This window comes from Elgaria multicarinata, chromosome 1 (genome assembly GCF_023053635.1).
Source record: "Elgaria multicarinata webbii isolate HBS135686 ecotype San Diego chromosome 1, rElgMul1.1.pri, whole genome shotgun sequence".
Lineage (NCBI taxonomy): Eukaryota > Metazoa > Chordata > Lepidosauria > Squamata > Anguidae > Elgaria > Elgaria multicarinata.
The window spans coordinates 42,659,589-42,681,251 of record NC_086171.1 but is presented as its reverse complement, the minus strand read 5'-3'; the positions used below and the strand labels follow the sequence as shown (position 1 = coordinate 42,681,251).

The 21,663-nt window shown below is 40.7% G+C and overlaps 1 protein-coding gene across 2 annotated transcripts in view; it reads right to left on the bottom strand.

The window, feature by feature from the left end:
* Positions 1 to 9,089: 9,089 nt before the first annotated feature.
* Positions 9,090 to 21,663, bottom strand: part of CDK6 (cyclin dependent kinase 6) — a 112,553-nt gene continuing 99,979 nt past the window's right edge. For both annotated transcript variants that reach the window (XM_063126707.1, XM_063126717.1), the window contains exons 6-8: positions 18,209 to 18,259; positions 10,618 to 10,753; positions 9,090 to 10,150 (exon numbers count right to left, since the gene is read on the bottom strand). In XM_063126707.1, the coding sequence (XP_062982777.1) occupies positions 10,004 to 10,150; positions 10,618 to 10,753; positions 18,209 to 18,259 (334 nt within the window). In that variant the 3' untranslated portion in view covers positions 9,090 to 10,003. The remainder of the gene's footprint in view (positions 10,151 to 10,617; positions 10,754 to 18,208; positions 18,260 to 21,663) is intronic.

Below are 21,663 nucleotides of genomic sequence, written 5' to 3'. Positions count from 1 at the left end.
AATATTTGATTAAGGACTGCCTGAATCTCTTGTTCTGACACTTACTACCTTCAGCATTCCGCCCCTTTTCCTATCGTTTTAATTTATAATTACAATTTATTCAGGTAAAGAACAGCAAAAATAAACATAAGAAACTAGAAGACTAATTAAAGCAAATCTCACCTAATGTATATATTTCCCCCTCAATCATTAGTCTATATAAGGATACACAGAGTGGACCAATATATACCATACTAACTTTTTGTAATTGGGCTGAAACCACAGATCTTGGGATCAGTACCTTCAAACTATAGATCTTTATATTCAGACATTTGAATATATTTCCCCAAACCTGCTGCTTTAATTTATTGTTCATCAGATTGGCAATTTTTTGCAAGCTCTTGATGCTACATCTTTAATAACACCTTGATCTATAGACATTAGCAGGTGATAATGCTCATCTCAATGATGTGAAAGGCTGATTTCAGCAGCTCATGGTCGGAGAAAAGCAGCATGCCGCACAAAGTTTGTGCAGTCAATTTAGCAACCCTATTCAACGAACATAGAATGCTTTGTAGTTATCGTCACACAAACCTTTTATTACATATGTTATCAAAACTAACACTTATTTTAATGACAAGAAATCAGGAACATTGGTTTATCCATCATTGACGAAAATAAAACAAAGAAAATAAGGCAAGTGATCTCTTCTAATTTCCTGCACAATCCCTTCACACTTATTGCTCTACATGTAAATTTCACTCTACCAACTTTTCAAGTTTTCATAAGTTCTTAAAAATCCAAAAACAAGACCTAAAAGATACTACATCTAATAAGCTTTGTCTCTTTACTTGCAAAATGCAAATATTATACTATGTAGCTCAGTCAGATCATTTATTTTACATCCTGCCTACCTTTTAGACCCTCTAATCAGATTAGCAGCTTGCATATCTAAAATTAAAGTTATTTTTTTAAATGCAAACTATATTGTAAAAGCGCAGACCTTCTACACTTTCAGCTAGTGACACTTCTAGTACTGCACACTACACTAGACTTTGACTCCGAGGCGCTGAAAGTAATATCTATTTTAATAAAGAGTAAAACACATCAATTACACTGCAATTACAATCATTTACACTGCAAATAAACAACTTGGATATAACTGTCTTTTCAATAAATGTTGACCCCATCAATTGGGTCTGAGTGCTGTTACTAACCATGTGTCCTCATTAGATCAGTCAGTTGCTAACCAGGAACCTGAGATTGCAAAAAACTCCTTGCAAGTATAAATACGTTTACTCTCAAGTAAATCTCATTGGTTTCAATGGAAGATATTCAAGAGTAACTATGTTTAGGGACAGGATTCTGAGACTGAAACGAATTCGTGCAAGCATCCTGTATGAAGTGAGTTGAGATCAAGAAACTTAAAAATGAAACTACTCAGGAATAAGTGGCTTGAGATCTAATTCTGTTCCCTTAAAAGCCCAAACCAGCTGAGCCAGAGGGATTGCATTTGGTAGGATGATTTGGACCCCAATGACATCAGCATCTGTACTGGCATATCTGTCTGCAAGTTTATAAAATTGTGTTTTGTCACATTATGCTAGTTGTGGCAGATAGGATGCTCCACCAAAAACATTTGAGATAACATGTTTTAGGACCATTCCATTAGTCTAACTGAAATACAAAAAAGCCTGTGCACATAACAGAGGCTCTTCAGCAGTGAGGGCTTCTCAATTTGCTTGAAGAGGACAGCTCAGCTTGTTCCCATTCATTAAAATAAATGGGGAAATGCACTTACAGAGGAGCTCTGTATGAACATCACAGCATCCATAGAATCAGGGCCACAGTCCATAATCCAAAGACCTGTGTACAGGATCTTCCCTTTCTCTTCCATGGAGGGTTCCATACATGACGAAGAATTCTTTGTTGTATGCTGAACGATTCCTTGCTCAAAGAAGAGAATGAGGAACCCCAAGAATGTGGAGCTTTACGCAGCTTTGGGAGCCACTGGGGGGGTAAGGCCATTCTATAGAAGTCCCGCTAATTACACTGAAATGGTCACCCCTATATTACCAAAATAAACATAGCTAAACTGCAGACTAAAAAGGATGCTACTCATATATATATATTTGCATTTTCAGGCCCTAGGACTGACGGAATCTTAACTCGTGAGGAAATAAAAATATACGTTAATATACAACAACAACATTACATGACACATGCAAAAATTAAAATATTTTGATATGAGAATATGCAATATTCCCCACTGTAGGACTTTTCAAGTTATAAAACAGCTCTTTGAAACTACAAAGTCTTTTTTTTTTTTACATTTATTGAATGCTTAAGAGAGCAAATTCTGCCTCAGACTCCAGCCTCTGTGCTTATAGAGTTAACCCATACATACACCCAATACACACACCTGGAATAAAACCTTCAATAGCAAGAGAGGGGAAATATTGTAACAGTACCTAAGCAGTGGACAGCTAAACTGAAATTATTTCAGGGAGAAGGCGTGTGCTCATGCATCCTGACCTCAATATATTGGGGGTGGGGAAGGTAGTGTTGCATGGGAACCATCATAAAAGCAAACAGATGGGCAATGAGGGTTCCTTGGGAAGGACGTGACAAATATGCAGGAGAACAGAAGGCATAATTCCTAAAAGAGCAATAAGGGGAAGCAAAAGGTCTCAGTGGGTCAAAATTGTGATGAGTAAACCATAGCATTTAAAATCGGTGTCAGCAACTGGGAGCTCCAAGGCCAAATCCAGCCTGCCTGAGGAATACTGTTATTGCAAACCTGGAAGAGTTCGGTGTGCACATTGATGAAAACTAGGCACCTTGTATGTCTTGTGTTTGACCTGAAAAGTTTTGGACTAGCTCATCCTAAAGTGCCTTATAAAATCAACCTATTGGACTATTCATTGCTTGCTTCCATTTGCATGTTACAGTAAGTTAAAATAAAACATAGCTCCCTTTCGCCACAACTTAATCTTATGCTTTTACAGCTGCATTGTAACTGTTCATACAAAAGCTTCCCTGGGGGTTGGTTCCCTATGTGAAATACTTTTAAAGTGATCAAATCAGTTTTCAAAGCTGAATCAATATAGAACAGTTTTATTACTAAGTCCAGAGCTTCCATAAAATATACTTTGAACAGTATGCACCCATTAGTCCCTTTTTATTTACTCGTATCACACATTCTTTGCATTTAGAGTCTTTGCTTTAAAAACATCCTTTTCTTCTTGACTTCTCAATATCCCATAGCCTTATTATCCATTGTTAACAACAGTTTTCAATAACAAAATCCTGCTCTACCCTAAACAAGCTTCTTGAAGGCTTATTCAGATATGACCCCCTTACTTACTAGTCTACTTTTAGTTTTTTAGAAATAAGTTCCACCAAATTGTCCTGGTCAATGGCCATGTTCCAAGAGTTCTCAAATGCATGCATGTACAAGGCATTTCCATTGTCTTCTCTGCTTGTCGGGATTAACTGAACTGGGAATTTCCAAATGTGTGTAAGAGACAAGGAGATGCTATTTGTATCGAGCTAGCAGCTGAATAAATTCCCCTGAGGAAGACAACTGAAATACATCTGAAATTGCTTAGTAAATAATAATTGCACCTTGTCAGTTTGGCCTCTTGCAGGGTTTTGTATTATCGGGGCAACTCGGATTTGTTTATCTGTTGTAGTGAACCAGCTAAAACTGGAATGTGGAGGAAGAAGAGACAACCTTCTCCCAAGTTCCCATATTTGCTTCCTGCTCGCAACAGCCCGGGGGTCCATCTTGGCCCCAACAGTTTTTAAAGGCTTCCAGGTCATGCCTATGTTTTTCATGTGGTAAGAGCCAGATTTTGGTTTTGCTCCTGTGGCTTTGTAATTACACTATTTCTCTCTCAGGCATTCCTGCCTGCAAGTCAGCCCTCACCTATCCTTTGGTCTCTTGCCTGCTGGTTTCCTAGCTGCCTCATCATCCAGCCAGACTTATTTTCTAGTTGTTGGGGCTGTGACCACCTAGGCTTCTTCTCCTTTCTACATACTATAGTGACTCTGCTTTCTACATCCCATCTCTTTAGCAGCCTTCTTGGTGCTCCATCTGAACTCTAGCCCCAGTCATGATGGGGCATATACTTCCATTTGACCACGTGCTTGGCTACCTACAGCTCGACACTGACAGATGTGCAAAAGATTCTTTGCATAAATAGGCTATATAATTCACCACAAAACATTCATTTTCTGCATTATGTCATTCACAACGTAAATGCTAAAGGGGTGGCTTTTATGCTAATATGAGGAACGCTTTGATCCACCTAAACATAGTACTTGGAGGGGCCATTGGATTTCAGTGGGTTATATGCCCACTTGATATATTTAGGGATGAAGTGTCTGACTGAACTCAGCAGCAATAGCAGCGAGTGACCAGTTCTAAGAAAAAAGCTTAAATGAGTGGATCTGCCTATCTTGAAGGCACACGGCATCCATTTTTATCAATTCACTTTTGCAACTCCTTGAACCCTTTTGATTTGGAGCACATTCATTGAAATGGAGGCAAATGGCAGGATTTCAAACCTGCTGCTGGGAATGTGCAACTTTAGTGTGCATGTGCCCTCTGACTACAGATTCATATGCTAAACTTCTACCAGAATCTGCAATCACACAGTGCCCTAAGGACAGTCTTCCCCAATATTTTGGAAAAATAAAAAATGTTGGGCAGAAGCTACTAGTTTATAAAAGGGAATAAAGATAAGCCTTTAGTTGACAAGAATCATCCATAATGTTATATAGTAGGGAAGACGCTAACAAGTCTCACTGGACTAGCACATATCATTGGGTGGCCATTATCTTTTGGGGCAATATATTGAACAATATTATGAATAAGGGGAGTTGGAACTATGGGGCACAATGCAAAGAAACAACACGATGCACTCATACAATTATGTGCTAAGGCAGCTTTGCAAATAAGCCACAGATGTTAGTAGCTTGCACAAACGTTAATAACCTACTGGGAACTGGCGGAGGAGGGACAGGGAGTTTTGGCCCGCCAGCACAATGCACTTCTATACAGGGCACAGAAGAAGGGGTTCCCTCCTCCAGTAGCGAGTTTGGTTTCCACACTGGGTGCCGAGGAGGGATGGAGCATCCATCACTCACTTGCATGCCGTTCTCTGGTGTCTGTGGCTAATAGGTGAGTGCTTAAATAAAAGGCTGGGTTTTTAAAAGGCCTGACCTTGAATTTGTTGTAGTTGTACAATCCTTACTTATTACAAAATATGAAGTTAATCTATTCCAGCCTTCTCTGAACTGGTGTCCCCCAGATGTTTTGGACTACAATTCCCATCAGTATGGCCAATAGTGAGTAAAGATGGGTGTTGTAGTCTAAACATCTGGAGAGCACGAGGTTCAGGGAGGCTGATCTAGTCTGACAGTATGGAGGGTAGAGAATTTTAACTCTACATATACTAGCAAATTTCATCCAATCCTCAGACCAACTGAGGGGCACTAGCTAAAGAGACTTCAGAAAGCAGAAGCAACATGTGGCTCTCTGTTCATTTTCAGCTTACAGAAAAAGCACAATTATCTGTTCAATAATAACATATTCTATGACTGATTATATTATCTGTATAGATCTGATAACATTTGTAAGCTTTGGAAGGATTATTGTTAGTTACATGACTATCTGACAATGTATTTCCAGATTATTCCACATATTAAAATAGGCATAGTTTCTAGCAGCCAAGAGATCTGTCCTTTGTACAATATGTTATTCTAAAATGCATTATCTTATATAAATAGGGAAAAGTAGCACAATACTTAACTTATGTGATAATAGACTTTGTTAAAAACTCCAGAGAAAAAAATCTACTGGGCACCAGGCAGGGGCAATCTATGACATTTTATTGTCCCCAAGCAGCTATACTTCAGGATGCAAGAGATGAGCTTTAGAATAGTATTGCAATAGGCCAAAGCATGCTAGAGCTTAGGCTGCACATCTATGACTGCATGCTTGCGTTGCTTAAGAAGCAGCCAGATGCAGACAGCATCAAGAAGGTAAAATTCCTTATTGATGAGATTTGTCCCTGCAGCATAACCAATCCTCACAGAGACCATGTACATGAGCTTTATCCTGTGTTGGTAACCTGAGACCAGCAGCAACAAAGTAGCTAGCACAGGCTGCAATACTCAACACAGTTCATGAAACAATGTTGGTGCAGGCATATCCTATGCTGCACCTTGTTTTTCAGAAGACTTCTCCTCAACATTCGATTTGGTGCTCCAGACCCTCATCCAGAGAGCTGTGGTGGGCTCTACGTGTACAGTGGGGCTCCAAATCACCTTCATCTCAGCTGCCTGACAAATGACCGCCCCACAAACATCAGGGAGGTGTCCATTGCAGCATAAGGAACAGTTATCTGAAATGAAAGAGGAAAAGCCCACTGGACATTCCAAGCCCTTGTGCGTTTCAAGAGGGGTTCTCTGGATGGTGGCTAAAAGCTCAATGGGAGGTATGAGAGGTCCCATATACAGATGTGCCCGAGGCATTCACAATTCTATCCCTGTGCTAAAAGAATAGATAGATGACAATGATGATGAAGAAGAGGAGGAGGAGAATTTCCTAAAGCATATACCGGTACATAACTTATTTTTTGTTGAAGTTGGTTGGTGTGCACACTAAGGTCCTCATAATTTCAAAAGAGGGCAAAAGGATTTCCATTTCTGGAAATCGATTTTTAAATGGGTATGAAAGTCACAGGAAACTTCCATAGCCCATTATTCTTTTTACTCTTAGCTCCAATGATCTTTCCCATAGCTAGTGTGATTTGATTGTGGAATGAGTACATGTCCTAGAAAGTGCAAACTTAGGCCATGTAGAGGTACTGTTGTCCATTGCTACCCCTATTATTTTTTTCTGTCCCACAAAGGACTTTTAAGCCAATGGGGTTTGAACACTTTTAGAATAGTTCAAAACCTAATTTGACCAGAGACCTTTGGTGGAACACAAAAAATGAAGATGCATCATGCTTCTTTCAAGTTTCTGAAAAAAATTGTTGGTACACAAATTGTTATATGTACACAAACTTCATGCACCACCTAATGACTGTTCACAATTCAGAGCAGTCTTTCCTAACTTGGTGTACTCCAAAGATGTTGGACTGCAATTCCCATTATTGTCAGCCAGCATGGCCAATAGGAATGGCCACGCTGGCTGGGGTGATTGGAATTACAATCCAGAACCTCTGGCAGTCACCAGGCTGGAGAAGGCTGATCCAGAGAAAGTTAATTTCCCATGTATACCATTGAGCAATGATGGAACAAAGAGCCAAAATATATATTGTATTAAACACAAAGCTTGCCCGTGTGTGTGCACAGTTTTTTGTATTTTACATAGCATCTGCAAGGGGCATGGAGGGCTTTGGGAAATGATCAAGACCATAGTAAGGATTGTTAACACTTTACTCCTGCCACATGATCCTAATGAAAATCAACACACACATCCCTGAACTTATCTTAGGAGTGAAGCTGCCATTTGTGCCAATGGCACCTTCCCTCCTGCTGCAAATAGCAGCTCAGGGCAGGGGGTGGCAGCATGAGATTGGAGTCAGGATAGCACCACTGGAGTAGAATCAACCCACCTTTTGCCATAGCCCCAGTCCTGGCTGGTTGTCTACGCAGCCACAATTTAAAGTAAAATAATTAAGCATTCAAGGCCAAGCTGCCCATTTAATGCCATACATAGTTTGATCCTCAATCCAGTGTAGCTTCTTTGAGGCTTATGATGTGTGATGCTAAGGGTGCATCCGCATGGAAGCTTTCTGTACTCCACTGTCCATGTTTTAGCTCCAAACGAAGCATGAGAAGCACTACCTAGAAAGAAAAGTCCATTGCACTGCAGACCTTTTCCACACTTATGGCCCTCCATCCCCTCTCTTTGGGCTACATATGGTGTTGAGGGAAGTCTCCTGGGGGTGAAAGTGCAGGGAATAAGGGAGTGACTGAAGCAGCTCAGTAAATAGACAAGACAAACAATGGGGTAGCACATCAAGGATGATCATGGGTATCAACAGTACTAGCCATTCCAGTGGCACCTCTCTCTATTGTTGTTGTTGCAATTATAGGCCAGGTTATCCTGGAGTTACATCTGGGTCACTAGAACACAACCAGGCTAGGCGTACATCTTTCATTTGTGGATTAAAAACATTTCATCAAACTGTACTACAAAAATAAAACTTCTTTTAAAAATTCTATTTTGCTTAACAATAAACTAAAATATATACAAAAATTATGTAATAGTTAAAGTATTTGTGCTAAGGCAGCTAGGTGAATTATTGATTAAAGCTGGCTTTCAGTTATAGCAAGTTTGAAAGGGAAAGCATATCAGAAAGACTGATCTAAATGGGGGTGCATAAACTTTGATATAGAAAAATAAAAATCTGCTCAATTACATGAAATGTGTAGGATCTGGGGGTGACCTGAGGTGGAAATAAGAGTTGTGCACTCTGGTGCCTGAGGTTTATCATGGGCATGACCTACAGTGCTTGCATCCCTCATAGCACAATCCTATGCATGTTTATCCAGATGTCCCATTGGGTTGGATCCAGATTTAGTCATTCTTGAGCCCATGGTGAAACTTAAATTAGTCCCATTGCGCTGAATCTAGCATTTGCCTTGTGTGCACAGAAAGGCTCCACTCACAGAAGGTGCCTCTTCCCAAATTTCAGGGATTCCCATTGTACCACAGCTCACCCCATTCAGCAGGGTCACCTGACCCTCTGTGTAGCATTTTCAGGGGGCTGGAGTGGCTGTCATAGGGAGGAAGGGGGTTGGGAAGCCCACTTCCGCCAGCCCAGTTGCACATGCTTAAATCTGGATCCAACCCATGGGTCTATCCTAAGTATGACTAAATCTGGATCAAACCCGTCATGTCCAATGTAGCTTACTCCCGGGAAAAAGTGCACCGGATTGCAGTCTTGCAACGCAATCTTATGCATGTCTGATCAGAAGCAAGTCCCACTGAGTTCCCAGCTAAGTGGGTATAAAATTGCAGCCTTAAGTTAGTTTTAGATTTCCAAATTGAGGAAAAACATTTCATCTCAAGTTTTCATTGTTCATTGAAAATTATAAGGAAGCAATCCCAAAAGAGCACTTGATTTTTCTTATTCCACTTAACCCTTTGAGCTGGACATTACATATGTCTGAAATATATAACTGTCAAAGGTAGATGAGAGTACTATGAGAGAGCAATAAAAAAACACTGTGCAATGACTGACGTAACCTCAGCAGACTAAAAAAGTGATCCCTACATTTTTTTAATCCATATTTTCCCTTGGCCAGATGTGCACAATCTCTTTGATAATACCCTTGTGCATTAAGTCAAAGACATAAGTTATTATGACAAGAAATGAAATGCTGTAATTATCATCTCATGTTTCCTATTGGGGAAGGACATTCCTGTATGATTACAATAGCCAGATGTGTTGGTACACATTTCTCTTAACTGGAGGCTATAAAGGTTCAGTATTTCAATGTCATTCATTTAAATATTGCTGTAAGAATATCTTCCCCGCCCCCCTGAAATCATGATTACGCAAATAAACAGGCAAACTATCACCATAACTCCAAAGGAGTACCAAATCAGACTTCAGCACCTAGAGACAGAAGTTAAGTCATGTTTTGGTAGTGAGACTGGATTACTCTAATCCACGATGGCACCATTCAACATTAGAAGAAGGAAATGGCAGCAAAACTGGTGAGCAGCTTCTCTTCATCTGGATCTCTCCAGATAAACTAAACAACATCAAGCCACAGCGGGGTCACTGGAAGCCTTGCTTCTTGCATTGCTGTGATGAAGGTAACTATGTTCTTTTCCTTGGAGAAAGAGATCAACATCTTGAAGAAGCATATAGACAATATGTGAAGTCTCCACAGAATACTCTTCAGTCGAACAGCTATGGATTTTTTCCCTCGACGGCGACCTTATCAAGCTCTCTGTTTTGTTCATTTGCAGTTTAAGCCCGATGTAGCCTTATGGCGTATTCATCTCAGTGGAATTTTGACTGGATGACATGTCAGAATCCGTATTCTCCTTGCATTTCTCCAAATCATGAAAATAAGGGTGAGATAAGGCATCATAAGCTGATATCCTCTTTATAGGATTGAATGTCAAGCATTTCTGTATATAGGAAAAACAAGACAGTTGCAAATTAGGAGATAACACCGAGTTGGATCCAGTAAAATCAGGGATGGGCAACACGCGGCTCCCACTGCCACCACTGTCGCTCCCCAAAGCCATTTTTTTAAAAATAATATAACACATATTTTAAATGTCATCTGTAATGGCTATGAAGTGCCCAAAGGTCAAAATCGTTTGCAAGTTAATTTTGATCCTTTTGGTGTTCTGCAGCTACGATGGACACCTATTTTTTTTATTACTTTTTCCTGGGGGAAAACGACACCAAGATCTCTTGAACTTGCCCACCCAAAGCAAACCAATGCTTTATTTAAGACCTTTCTTTAGTTAGATGATGAAATCAAAAGTTCTGTCATTTGTATCCATCCTTACTAGTACTGTTAATTTAATAAAAAACAATATATTGCTATTTTCGGGTCCTGCGATACTAACAAACAGCTTGCACTCACCAGTAGCAGGCCTTTGCCTAGTTCGTCAATATCCGTTACAAAAAGTTCAATGGGCTGTGGTTTTCGAAGAGTGAAAGCATTCCTTGGAAGGGCAACATCGCTAGGCCAATCTTCTTCTTCAGGAAGTCCGATCACACTGTGGAAGGAAGGAAGAAAATATATATATACCTGAGCAGGCGTAGGAAAAGCACTAATATTTTCTGCTTAATTAACACTGGTCTATGTTTTCACGATCCGATTTTATTTATTTAAAATATTTCTTGGCTGCCTTTCAAGGCAGAAGCTCTCCCAAGGCGGCTTACATAAAATACATAAATATAGTTAAAATATTAAAAGCAATAAACCATAAGCATGATAAAATAGCAATAAAAACAAGAATAAATGCCAACAATAAAACCACCAGCAACAACAATAGCAATAGCAGCAACAACAGCTGCCAAATCAAGAGAAGGCCACAGTAAAATAATATGTTTTCAAGGCCTTCTTAAAAGCCAGCAATGGCAGATCATGGTGGACCTCTGATGGCAACTTTTTCCAATGGTGTGGGGCCACTGCAGAGAAGACCCTCTCACATGTGATCTCCCACCTAATTGCTCTCGCAGGTAGGCAAATGAGAAGGGCCTCTCTCTCTTTTTATCTTAATAACATTTCTTTCTGATCTGATAACATTTCTTCCTCGCTTGAGAAATGCAGGCTCACTCCACTAAAGGCTACGGTTGTTAGATTATAATCTTCAAATGGCTTATTCCACTGAAGCCCATGCCATACTAATTTTTTCCACCCTTGAAAGACTTTTACAGGAGGCATTTCCCTAGAACCTTCAAATTCCAGAAGAGTTTGAAGGTTGTAAGAATTCTTTAAATTTTCATGCACTTCCAAGCTTACACTGTTATTTGTGGACCAAGAAAAATATTTGAAAAATCAGCATGAAAAAATGCATATTGTTGAAAAATGTGCACAAATACGGTTTAATCAACAGGAGAAGAATGTGTATATTTCAAAGCTGTGCACAACTGATGTGTACATTTGGACAAATACTCACAAAAATGCCTGGATTTTGAATTGGAATGAGCGTCGAGGTGGAATTTGGAGAACTTCAATGAGCTCGAGTTTTTGCCGATTTGCCCATCCCTAGCCAAAATCCACTCACACCTAAACGTCTAGTTGTAGTTGGGAATGAGAATTAAAAGGGTGAGCCAAAGGCTTTCACAGGCTGCGGACGGAAAGCAGAGATATTTAGCCGTCATCTCATGCCACATTAAATACAAAACTGGAGTATTACAATTGACCTTAATGCTTGTTTAAGGCAAAAAGCCATGTGGGCAGATTTCAAACTAAAAGGAAGTGTCTGTGTTGTGCCACTAGGGTGCAGCACTGATCTAGTTTTCAAGAAAAAAAATCTTTTAGACAGTGTGCTTGTAATGATGACGTTGTGAGGGCACTACCAGGTGGGAGGATTTTTCAGTTGTCAGGAAGAGTGCTGATTTTGGCTACTTAACAGCCACAAGTCACATGAGACCTCACCGTTCCCTGCCAGTGCTAAAGGCAGACTGAAGGATAAACAGGGCAATTGTTGTGCAAAGTCCTGTAACTCTTTCCTCTCTCCGCCCTGCCCAGAATGCTTCTTTTATGCTTGGTTCAGTACCAAAACACATGTCCAACAATGAAACTGCATTCTGGACACAACAAGAACTTAAAACTGCCTTCAACTTTCTTTATTGCAAACCGGATTGAGTGCAGTCGCTTTAGTCAGGGCAGTGAAATGTGTTCAACATGTACCCCAATGCAAAATTTCACCCATCATAACTAAGATAGCCCCAGAACTTAATATAAAACACCACAGGATACTACTACATGGTGCGTTTACTTCAGTTTATGCCTAATCTTGTGCCCAGATTAGTTTGGGAGGCAAAAGCAGCAGAGAAAAAAGAGGGGATGCAAATTACGCAAGATTGTCTTGTGTGTTATGGAAGCTGAGCCTCACCAGAGCCTGGATGAGACATAGTCTGGAAGACACAGGTAATGAGGCAGATCAGGATATAAATGAAATTAAACAAGTAACTAACCTATATTGAAATTAAAAAAATACACACACACACCAGTAAAAATTATAACCCAGCCTTTCTAACTTGGTGCCTTCCAATTTGTTGGACAACAACTCTCATTATTCCCACCAAGTCTGACCATTTGCCCTGCTGACTGAGGATGATGGCAGTTGTAGTCAACATATTTAGAAGGCACCACCTCAGAGAAGACTCCTAGAACTTTATGGAAATGCAGTATAAAGGCCCTTTTAATTTCTATCAACTAGCAGCATTATCTATTTATTACATTTCTATGCCGCCCAATAGCCAAAGGAGAGGCTGAGCAGATCTGAAAGACTACAATATGCCATGAAAGCTTGAGTATTTGTGTATACGCATAGTATGGATGCAAGATGACATCACTGCAGCTTTCCATCAGGGCTGGCGTCAAGGATTGACATGGTTGGGTACCTATCGTGGGCTCACATGCCAGCAAGGGGCTTACAGACGAAAGCCCCCTGGGCCTGCACTTCCTTTTCCCAATGAAACTTCCTTGTTCACACACCTCCTGCTCTGGCTGAGACAACAGTGGTAGCGTGAAGGAGGAGCAGTAGACACCACTTTCTGTTTGCTCACTGGCTCTCTACCTGGCAAGCAAGCAGGTAGGAACAATGATGAGGAAGAGGAGCAGCTGGCAACAATACTGGGAAGAAGGCAGAATGCCCCCCTTCTGAGGGGGTATCTTCCCCAGTGCATGATCTGGCTGTTATTCACTTAAACATATATGAACCAGTTAGCAGACAGGATACAAATAAACAAGCATAGCAATAATCAGTAAAAATTGCAATGGAAATTGCTGCTACTTGAATGTGCTTTGGATTGAAGTCACAGTATTTATATAGCACTTTCCCCAAGTGCTCAACACATTGGGTCATTCAGCTCCCCTTCTGTCTATGTATGGAAGAACAAATAAAAAGTGTGGGAGACTGGTAAATGGATGGCCCTCACAGCAGGGAGTCTGACTAGGGCCATGGCTGGACCAGGCCTATATCCCGGGATCGTCCCAGGAACATCCCTGTACATCCAAATGAAACACAGGGGATACCGGGAGCAGGCAGGGACGACTCCTCCATTTGCCTGGGATAATCCTTAGGTCTAGCTGAGGCCTAGATAGCCTTTTGATTCATTACAAGTCTATGATTCTATACTCCCAAACTAATTCCCCCAGCCTTTCAACTTGACCCAGGAGTGATTCACAATCACCACTCCTAACTGCTACCTCCAGAGCTGCTCAGACTTTTTGCTTGCCTCTGTAAGCAACATCCCAATTAAGCAATGTAGAGAGAAGAGATGCAGAAATAGCCATCATGAAGTATTGCAGGGGAACTATAGGACAAGGAACTGAAAGAGCATTACGTAGTCATTTGTCTTTAGGAGATGGATATTCATAATGAAAATGGGAGGTAAGTTTTTTCTCACATCCCATTACAAAAAGAGGGTTGGAGGAAGAGAAGATGAAGGAGGAGGGCAATTCTTTCTCCCGTGTGCTTTCCTCGTGTCTTTCCATGCATGACATCTGTGTAACCATAGCATGCCCTTAGGTAACATACCCCAATATGTAGGGAACATACGTAAGGAACAAATCAGGAGGTATCCTACCCTCCAAGCTTCATAAAACAATGGATGGGGGTTGGATCCAAACTTACAGCAGACCTATTGAAATCAATGGGATTTCTTGATGCCTAGTCAAGTCCCATTAATTTTAATGTGTCTAACTCTTAAGAATGACTAAATCTGGATCCAACACAATTCCTTTTTTGGGACTCCCATTTGTAAGACCAGAAAAGCGATACTAAGCCAGTTTTGAAAGTAAGAGGAATAAATATTAAAAGATAGTTTAACTTAGATGCCTGGCAGATCTTTTTTTTTCTTTTCTGCAAGAAGACTGTGTAATAATGAATGTCTTGTGGCTTGCTCAAGCTGGCATTGCACTTTCTTTGATTCATGGGTAAATTCTTTTCTATACAGGTAATTGCACCCAGTAGAAACAGATAGAAAAGGCTGTTTTCTCGCTGCTCAATCCTATCCTGGCTCATTTTCCCACCAGAAATGTCATAAATAATTTATTTTAAAAAAATGCTGCCATGCTTCTTGTGTTATGAAAATAGACATAGTGTGTGCATCAAAGCATTCTTTATCTAGTTAAGCCAGATAAAAATGAACTGAAAGGATAATTGCCAGAGCCAGAAAAACCAAACCACTGAAGGATGACTTTTTCTAGATTGTGCAGGAAAAGCTATTCAGTGGCATGACAAATTAACATGCTGATGAGTCATATACAATGGGGCAGAACACAGTAAATGGAAGCCAACTTGGTTAAAACAAAAACCAGCTATTGAAAACTAGTATTCAAAATAAAAATCTCTAGGAATAGATATAGTACAGCCTGAAAACAGGACATTGATGACACAGACAAATACACTGCTTGACTTTTGGAAGTCTTTACAGCTTATAAACAGGCCCTTCAGAACTCAAAAGCTGGTTTGGAGAGACTTAGGCCATAGCTAGACCTAAGGTTTATCCCTGGATCGTCCAGGGGTCAAACCTGTTCATCTAGGTGACACACAGGGGATCCAGTGCTCAGGCAGGGGCAAACCCTGGATGATCCCAGGATAAACCTTAGGTCTAGCTGTGGCCTTAATTTAGATCTGCAATTTATCCATTGCTCTTTTCCATCTTGATGCCTATATCCTATCTAGCAAAATGTGATCTGACCCCAGCATAGAGCACTCTGTTCTATCCCACAACATCTGCCATTTCAATAACTTCACTCCACCTTGAAGGTGTTAGAAAGAATAAAAAAATTAAATAAAACCAAGTTTTCTTCAGCAGTGAAACTGGCTAGATCAGAAGCTACTGCTATCCAATCCCATATATTTTTTTCATACTATATTGACTTATAAGAAGAAACAAGGGCCTCATCTTCATGAGCATGGGAGAAGCGTGCATTGTTATTCTCTGCAGTATGCTGAAATTGGCTCCACTCCATCATTGCTACATGGCAGAGCCAGCCACCTCTAAAACCCGGCTTTTCAGTGCCAGAAAAGACATACTTTTGGGTGGGTGGTGGGTGGGGAGTGTAGTAGAACCAATGTCATCTGGAAAAAGGCTTGTTATCCACCCCTCTCCAGGGTCCCCCGGCACTACAGTTTAATGAATAGAATGGGGAGTAACTAACCCACAATGCTGGCTTCCCATGAGAACACTCCACTGGCACAAATAAACCCCACTCCAAAAAGTATCACACCAGCCCTAACACTATATCCAGGAACCTAATTAACACAGCTCCCAACTCTGGAGCTAACACAGCATCACAGAAGCGAATTAACCCAGTCCCTTTGCAACTTTGGAGCTACACAGCTCCAGTGCTAGCAGAACAAAGAAACGAATTAACACAATCCCTTTGCAGCTCTGGAGCTGTGGAAGACATGGGTGCACATTGCAGATTAAGCGCCTGGGGGTTGCCTTAACTAAAAAGAACAGAGTAAAAGGACTCCACAATTCTGTGGCTTTTCCAGCCCGAAGTGGCTGGTTGGGAGCATGCTGGCCATGCCGTCATGTGCTGCAAAGGACCTCACAATGCAGCTGAGCTGCAGGAACACCCCCACCCCCAGGGAAGACAGCCCCAAGCACAATTGGGAATGTTTAAACATGGGAAATAGAATGAAGAGCCTTTCTACTCCTACAGTTTATTCCTCCCACCTCATTTGGATTATATTGCTATCAAGCTACTGCTAGTGCATCATGGCCCCACATTAATTCTAAAGTTGTATTGATTTCTATTCTTCCGTAGAAACAACCATCTGTAAACCACCTCAAACTATCTTCACATAATCTTACCATCACATAAAACCATGCCATAGCATGAAATTAAAAACAACAACCCGATCAGCCTTCCCTAATCTGGTGCCCTCTGGACATGCTGGACTGTAACCCCCATCATTCCCAGCCAGCAGGCTGGGGAAGGCTGGACTAGATAAGGACTAGGGAACATGCAGCCCCTCAGATGTTATTGGACTGCAACCCCTGCCCTGCCAGCATAACCAACGGGTAGAGATTATGGAAGATTTATTTATTTATTTATTTATTACATTTATATCCTGTCTTTTTTCCTCCAGGGAACCCAAGGCGGTGTACATAATCCTCCTCCTTTCCATGTTAACCTCACAGCAACAACTCTGTGAGGTAGGTTGGGCTGAGAGTCTGTGACTCGCCCAAAGTCACCCAGTGGGCTTCCATGGCCAAGTGGGGACTAGAACCCGGATCTCCCGACTTCCAGTCCAATAACTTAGCCACTACACCACACTGGCTCCAACAACGTCTGGAGAGCCACTTGTTCCCCTTCCTTAGCTAGATGAATGATCCGTTGCTGACTTTGTATAGCAAAGGGGAGCAAACAGCCAGCAAAGAAACTTAGGATACAGTCCTATGCACATTTAGATGGGGAAAAACTCCTACAACTCCCAACATTCCCCAGTTAGCCATGCCAGGAATTGTAGGACATTTTTCTGTCTAAACATGCATAAGATTTCACCCTTACAAAGATTCCTAAAATTGTGGGGCATTACGGCAGAGGCGGGAGGTCCATGACCTTTCACATGTCGTTGGACTCAAACTACCATCAGCCCCAGCCAGCATGGCCAGTGGCCAGGGATGATGGAACCTGCAGTCCAACAACATTGTTGTGTTTTTAATTGTGCTTTTTTTAGGTGTGGTGACCATAACTGTACACAGTCTTCTAAGTGTGGTCGCACCATAGATTTGTATAAAGGCAGTATGATACTGTCAGTTTTACTCTCAATTCCTTCCAATTCTACTATTCTATGATTCTATGAACTACTGGGAACCCTTTATGCTCTCTGGTTTTAAAACAAAACAAAACAAGAAAAAGAGTAACTTAAACAATTGTATGATATATCACTCCAGATTACAGAACTACAGCAGCACAGATACTGAAGATACTAAAAACATTTTTTTTTTAAAAAAAAGTAATATAATGGTTCACAAAGGGGCATGGGGAAGGAGAACTTGCATTATTAACATCACTGTCATTACAGGCAATAGTCAATAGATTGTGGTGACACTCATGCAATCATAGCATCACATATATCAATCAAGCATGAAAAGAGAAGGACTACATTTCCCTCAACTACAAAATATACCAAGCTGCAACCAGACTAAGGGTGCAATCCTATGCATGTTTAGAAGTCCTACGTTCCCCAACCAACTATGGTGGCTGGGAAGTTTTAGGAATTTTATGACTTTTTTCTGTCTAAACATGCATAGGATTGCACTTCATTTCCATGGAAATCAGTGTGACCTAGCTTAGTCAAGAATATTTTTTTCCTAGAACTAGCCAACTGTATCTAACGTCAGGAAAGTGAGATAGAAGGAAGATATTGATACTCTTGTGTAACAAATGGGTGACTATCGTGCACTTATCATTGCACTAAAAATCAATTATGTGGAAATGCCCTCAACAGAAAATGCAGGAAGCTATTACTTACTCAAATATTTTTCCTAGCTGATCAACATCTGAGTTTCCACGAAAAAGTGCCCTGAAAAAAAAAACAGAAACATTTTAAAGAAAAGACTTCTAGTAATTAAAAAGTGAATTTTTAACTTTATTCATCTAACTTTCTCATGCGTTCTTCAATGCTGGCTGCTTTAGCTTCTTTAATTTCTCACCACCCAAAAGCATACATTTTGAAACCCATCCAACATGTGGTAGCTACAGGGTCTTCTGTTTGTTGGGCCTTTCAGACAGCTGGTTTTCAGTCAATTCCCACCACCTGGTGACTGTAAAAATCAATGCTCATTGAGGGAGAAAAAACCTGGTTGTTCCAACCTATTTTAAAACCCCTTCCAACACAGTATTTTCCTTCCAAGTTAAAGCTGAAACTTTTTTTAAAAAATGTTTAGTGTCATATGGCTAAACAAATGCCTTGGCAAAAACTGATGGTATCTTTAGAGGTTCCACATTTAAAATGAGACGAGTTCCATGTACAGGTCAACTTGAGGGACATTCCTTATCCAAAACTTTAAATACGAGGGAGATATCTATGTCTTCTGCAGTGAGGAAGCCACTTGCATTAAAAGGTGGGGAGGCTATTTTTGCAAGACTCATACTAGTTCCTTAAGAATGACTAATCTCGAGCCAAGCATGAATATCAAAGCATTTTCAACAGATTAACTCATTGGAAACCACCTCACAGCATGACAAAATCCACTAAATATGTAACATAAGAAAGGGAAACTAGTGTTTAGGAGAAAAACAAGGCCTCCCATTTCTAATTCAAATACACTACAGAGCCATGTGAGAACCTCTAGAACTGCCAATACAGCAGCTTCATATTCTGGGATGGTAGCCAAGTATGAAAACCAAGAGAAATAACTCCCAAATACAAATATCTGGATTCTGTCATTGTTAGTAGAGTATAGCTAGCTAAGATGGTAGCTGCATGTCGTGATATTCTTGTTTTCTCTTCAAATTCTCCTCAAAGGTTTTTGAAAGAGCACTGTAAACTCTTGATTAAATGTCTCTCCACAGTATTACACTTCGCAACGTTTTTGTCATCAATAAGAAAATGCCAGGATGGACCGCCATTACTGCAACCCTGGATATCCCCAAAACTCTCAATCCAATGGCTATGCAAGTAATCCTCTATGAAAATTTATGATATAAGAGTTTATAAAGATTTTTTTACTGAGGAACAACTGTTTTTCGTTTGCCACAATGTGTGGGTCTTTTCTGTGGTATGTAAAAGGCCTTTCGCTAAGCAGCAGAGTAAACCAACCAGCTTCCAGAGGGATTAGCTATTCCTTGTTTTCTCCCACCCTGCAAACCGTTGTTGTTGTTATTATTATTTTAAAAAGAGGTATGTGCACTCAAATGCTGAAGAGGAGGAGCACAGACTAAGGGAAAAAAGTAAAATGCTTCATGAGAGATGGACAATGCCATGAGGAGTGTGGAAGTCTTACTGATGCTAATGTTATCGTTACATATAGGCTATACTCTGATTGGCAAAAGTTCTCCAGGATCTAAGGAAGAGGTATCTCATACCACTAATTACCTGATCCCTTTTAAATTGGATTTGCCAGGAATTGAACCTGGGACCTTTTGCATGCTAAGCATGTGGTCTACACCACTGAGCTACTAGAATGGTATCATGGGGAATGCCTAGCCTCCAGAAAGAAAGTTTGCAATTTTTAAAATTTAAAACTAAAATAAGACTATCATTACCGGAAGGAATGGCAAATAGCAATGGATGTGCCAGATGTGGAGGAATCATACTGTCCCAACAACAAATTGCAGCTGGAATGCAATGATGTATTGATAAATTTTGGAGTGCAGTAGCTCTTCACACTCTCATAGCCACACCCAAAGAGTCCATAGCCACACTGCCAAGAAAAGTCCAAAATTCAAGCAGCTAGCTTGATTCCATAGGCAGCTGTATATATATGCATACCTAATATATATCATAATATATCTACATGTATATGATGTGTATTTGTGTATGCATGTATACACACAGATATATGGCTGGGGAAACCTGGATTCACATCCCTGATTAGCCATGAAGTTCAATTTATCACCTTGAGCCATGCACTGTTTGAGCCTAGCCAACTAACAACGGGATCATATGCCAGGCCAGACCCGTCCTGCAAACTCCCAAGCTTACAACCCTGAAAAATACATCTCTGGCAGATGACGCCTTCGCTCCTGCTGTGAAAAAAGTACAGCAGACTCACTCTCCCATGTTCCCCCTCCACCACGCCACTGCTTGGATGTTGAGAAAATGGCATCTCCCCACAGCTGGGATCTCCCCAATCTTCCACAAAACTAAATAATGTGGTGTGTGTGTGTGTAGGATGGGTCTGGCTTGGCATGTGATCCCTTTATTAGTTGGCTAGGCTCAAACACAACATTAAACTAAGGATCTGGGGAAGGCCCCTTAGATTGTTTTCAGATGGAAGCATTTTTTTGGTGCCCGATGCATGACACCCACATGCCAAGCAGAGGTTAATGCTCATCCCAGATAGTCCAAATGGCAGACTGGGGACTAGCAGATGTCAAGAGTCCCAAAGAGAAATAATTTCAGAAATCCCTCATTAATATTGCCTTGGCTACTCCCCCTGCCTCCTTCCCCACTTTTGTTTTAATACTATAGCTCTAAATCAGCGTTGGGGGAACACTGCCATCTGGACAAGCCCTCAGCCACAGCTGACAGCATTGCAGGGTTTTGACAATGCCCACTTTGAGTTACTGTCAGTCAAAAGCGGCTAGCCTAAAGAGTTCTGCAGAGTTCCTAGTTCTCATTTTAAGAATGACAGCTTCGCAGTGTGGCTGAATACTTCCTCCTCCTCTTTTTCTTTTTTTTCAGTTAGTATTTCTGTGTGAATGGATGTAAGTCTCAGCAAAGGAGGAAGTTCTTCTATAAGTTACTCACTATTCAGCAAAACTACACCAAACATTTCCGAAAGCATATGGTTACTTCCTTACCAAAGTTATTGGCCTGGGGGTGGGGAATGATTTGACCATGACTGGCTGGAGAAACCTTGCATTTAATGAGCAGTGAATGCACATTTACTAGAAATAGATCTGCTGTTTTGAGGGTATCAGTTTGAGTTTTGTGCGAAACTGCACAACACATTACTATAAAATTTACCACACTGACCTCGCTTACATCAGATACAACTTCAATGAAATGACTGGACTCACAATAGTACATGATAATTTAAGTTCAGATTTGAGTCCAGTGTGACCACAGACATTTCCCTCCCATCCGAAATGCATGTATAGCTGCAGTATTGCAGGGCACAAAGTACTGACACAGCAAAAGTGACAATCCAGATTGTGCAACTGGGGATAGTCCATTATGTTGCATTATGGCCAAGTATAATGCCATTATTAGCAGGCCATGATCAAATGTTAAGTGAACAGATGTATGTTCTGGGGTAA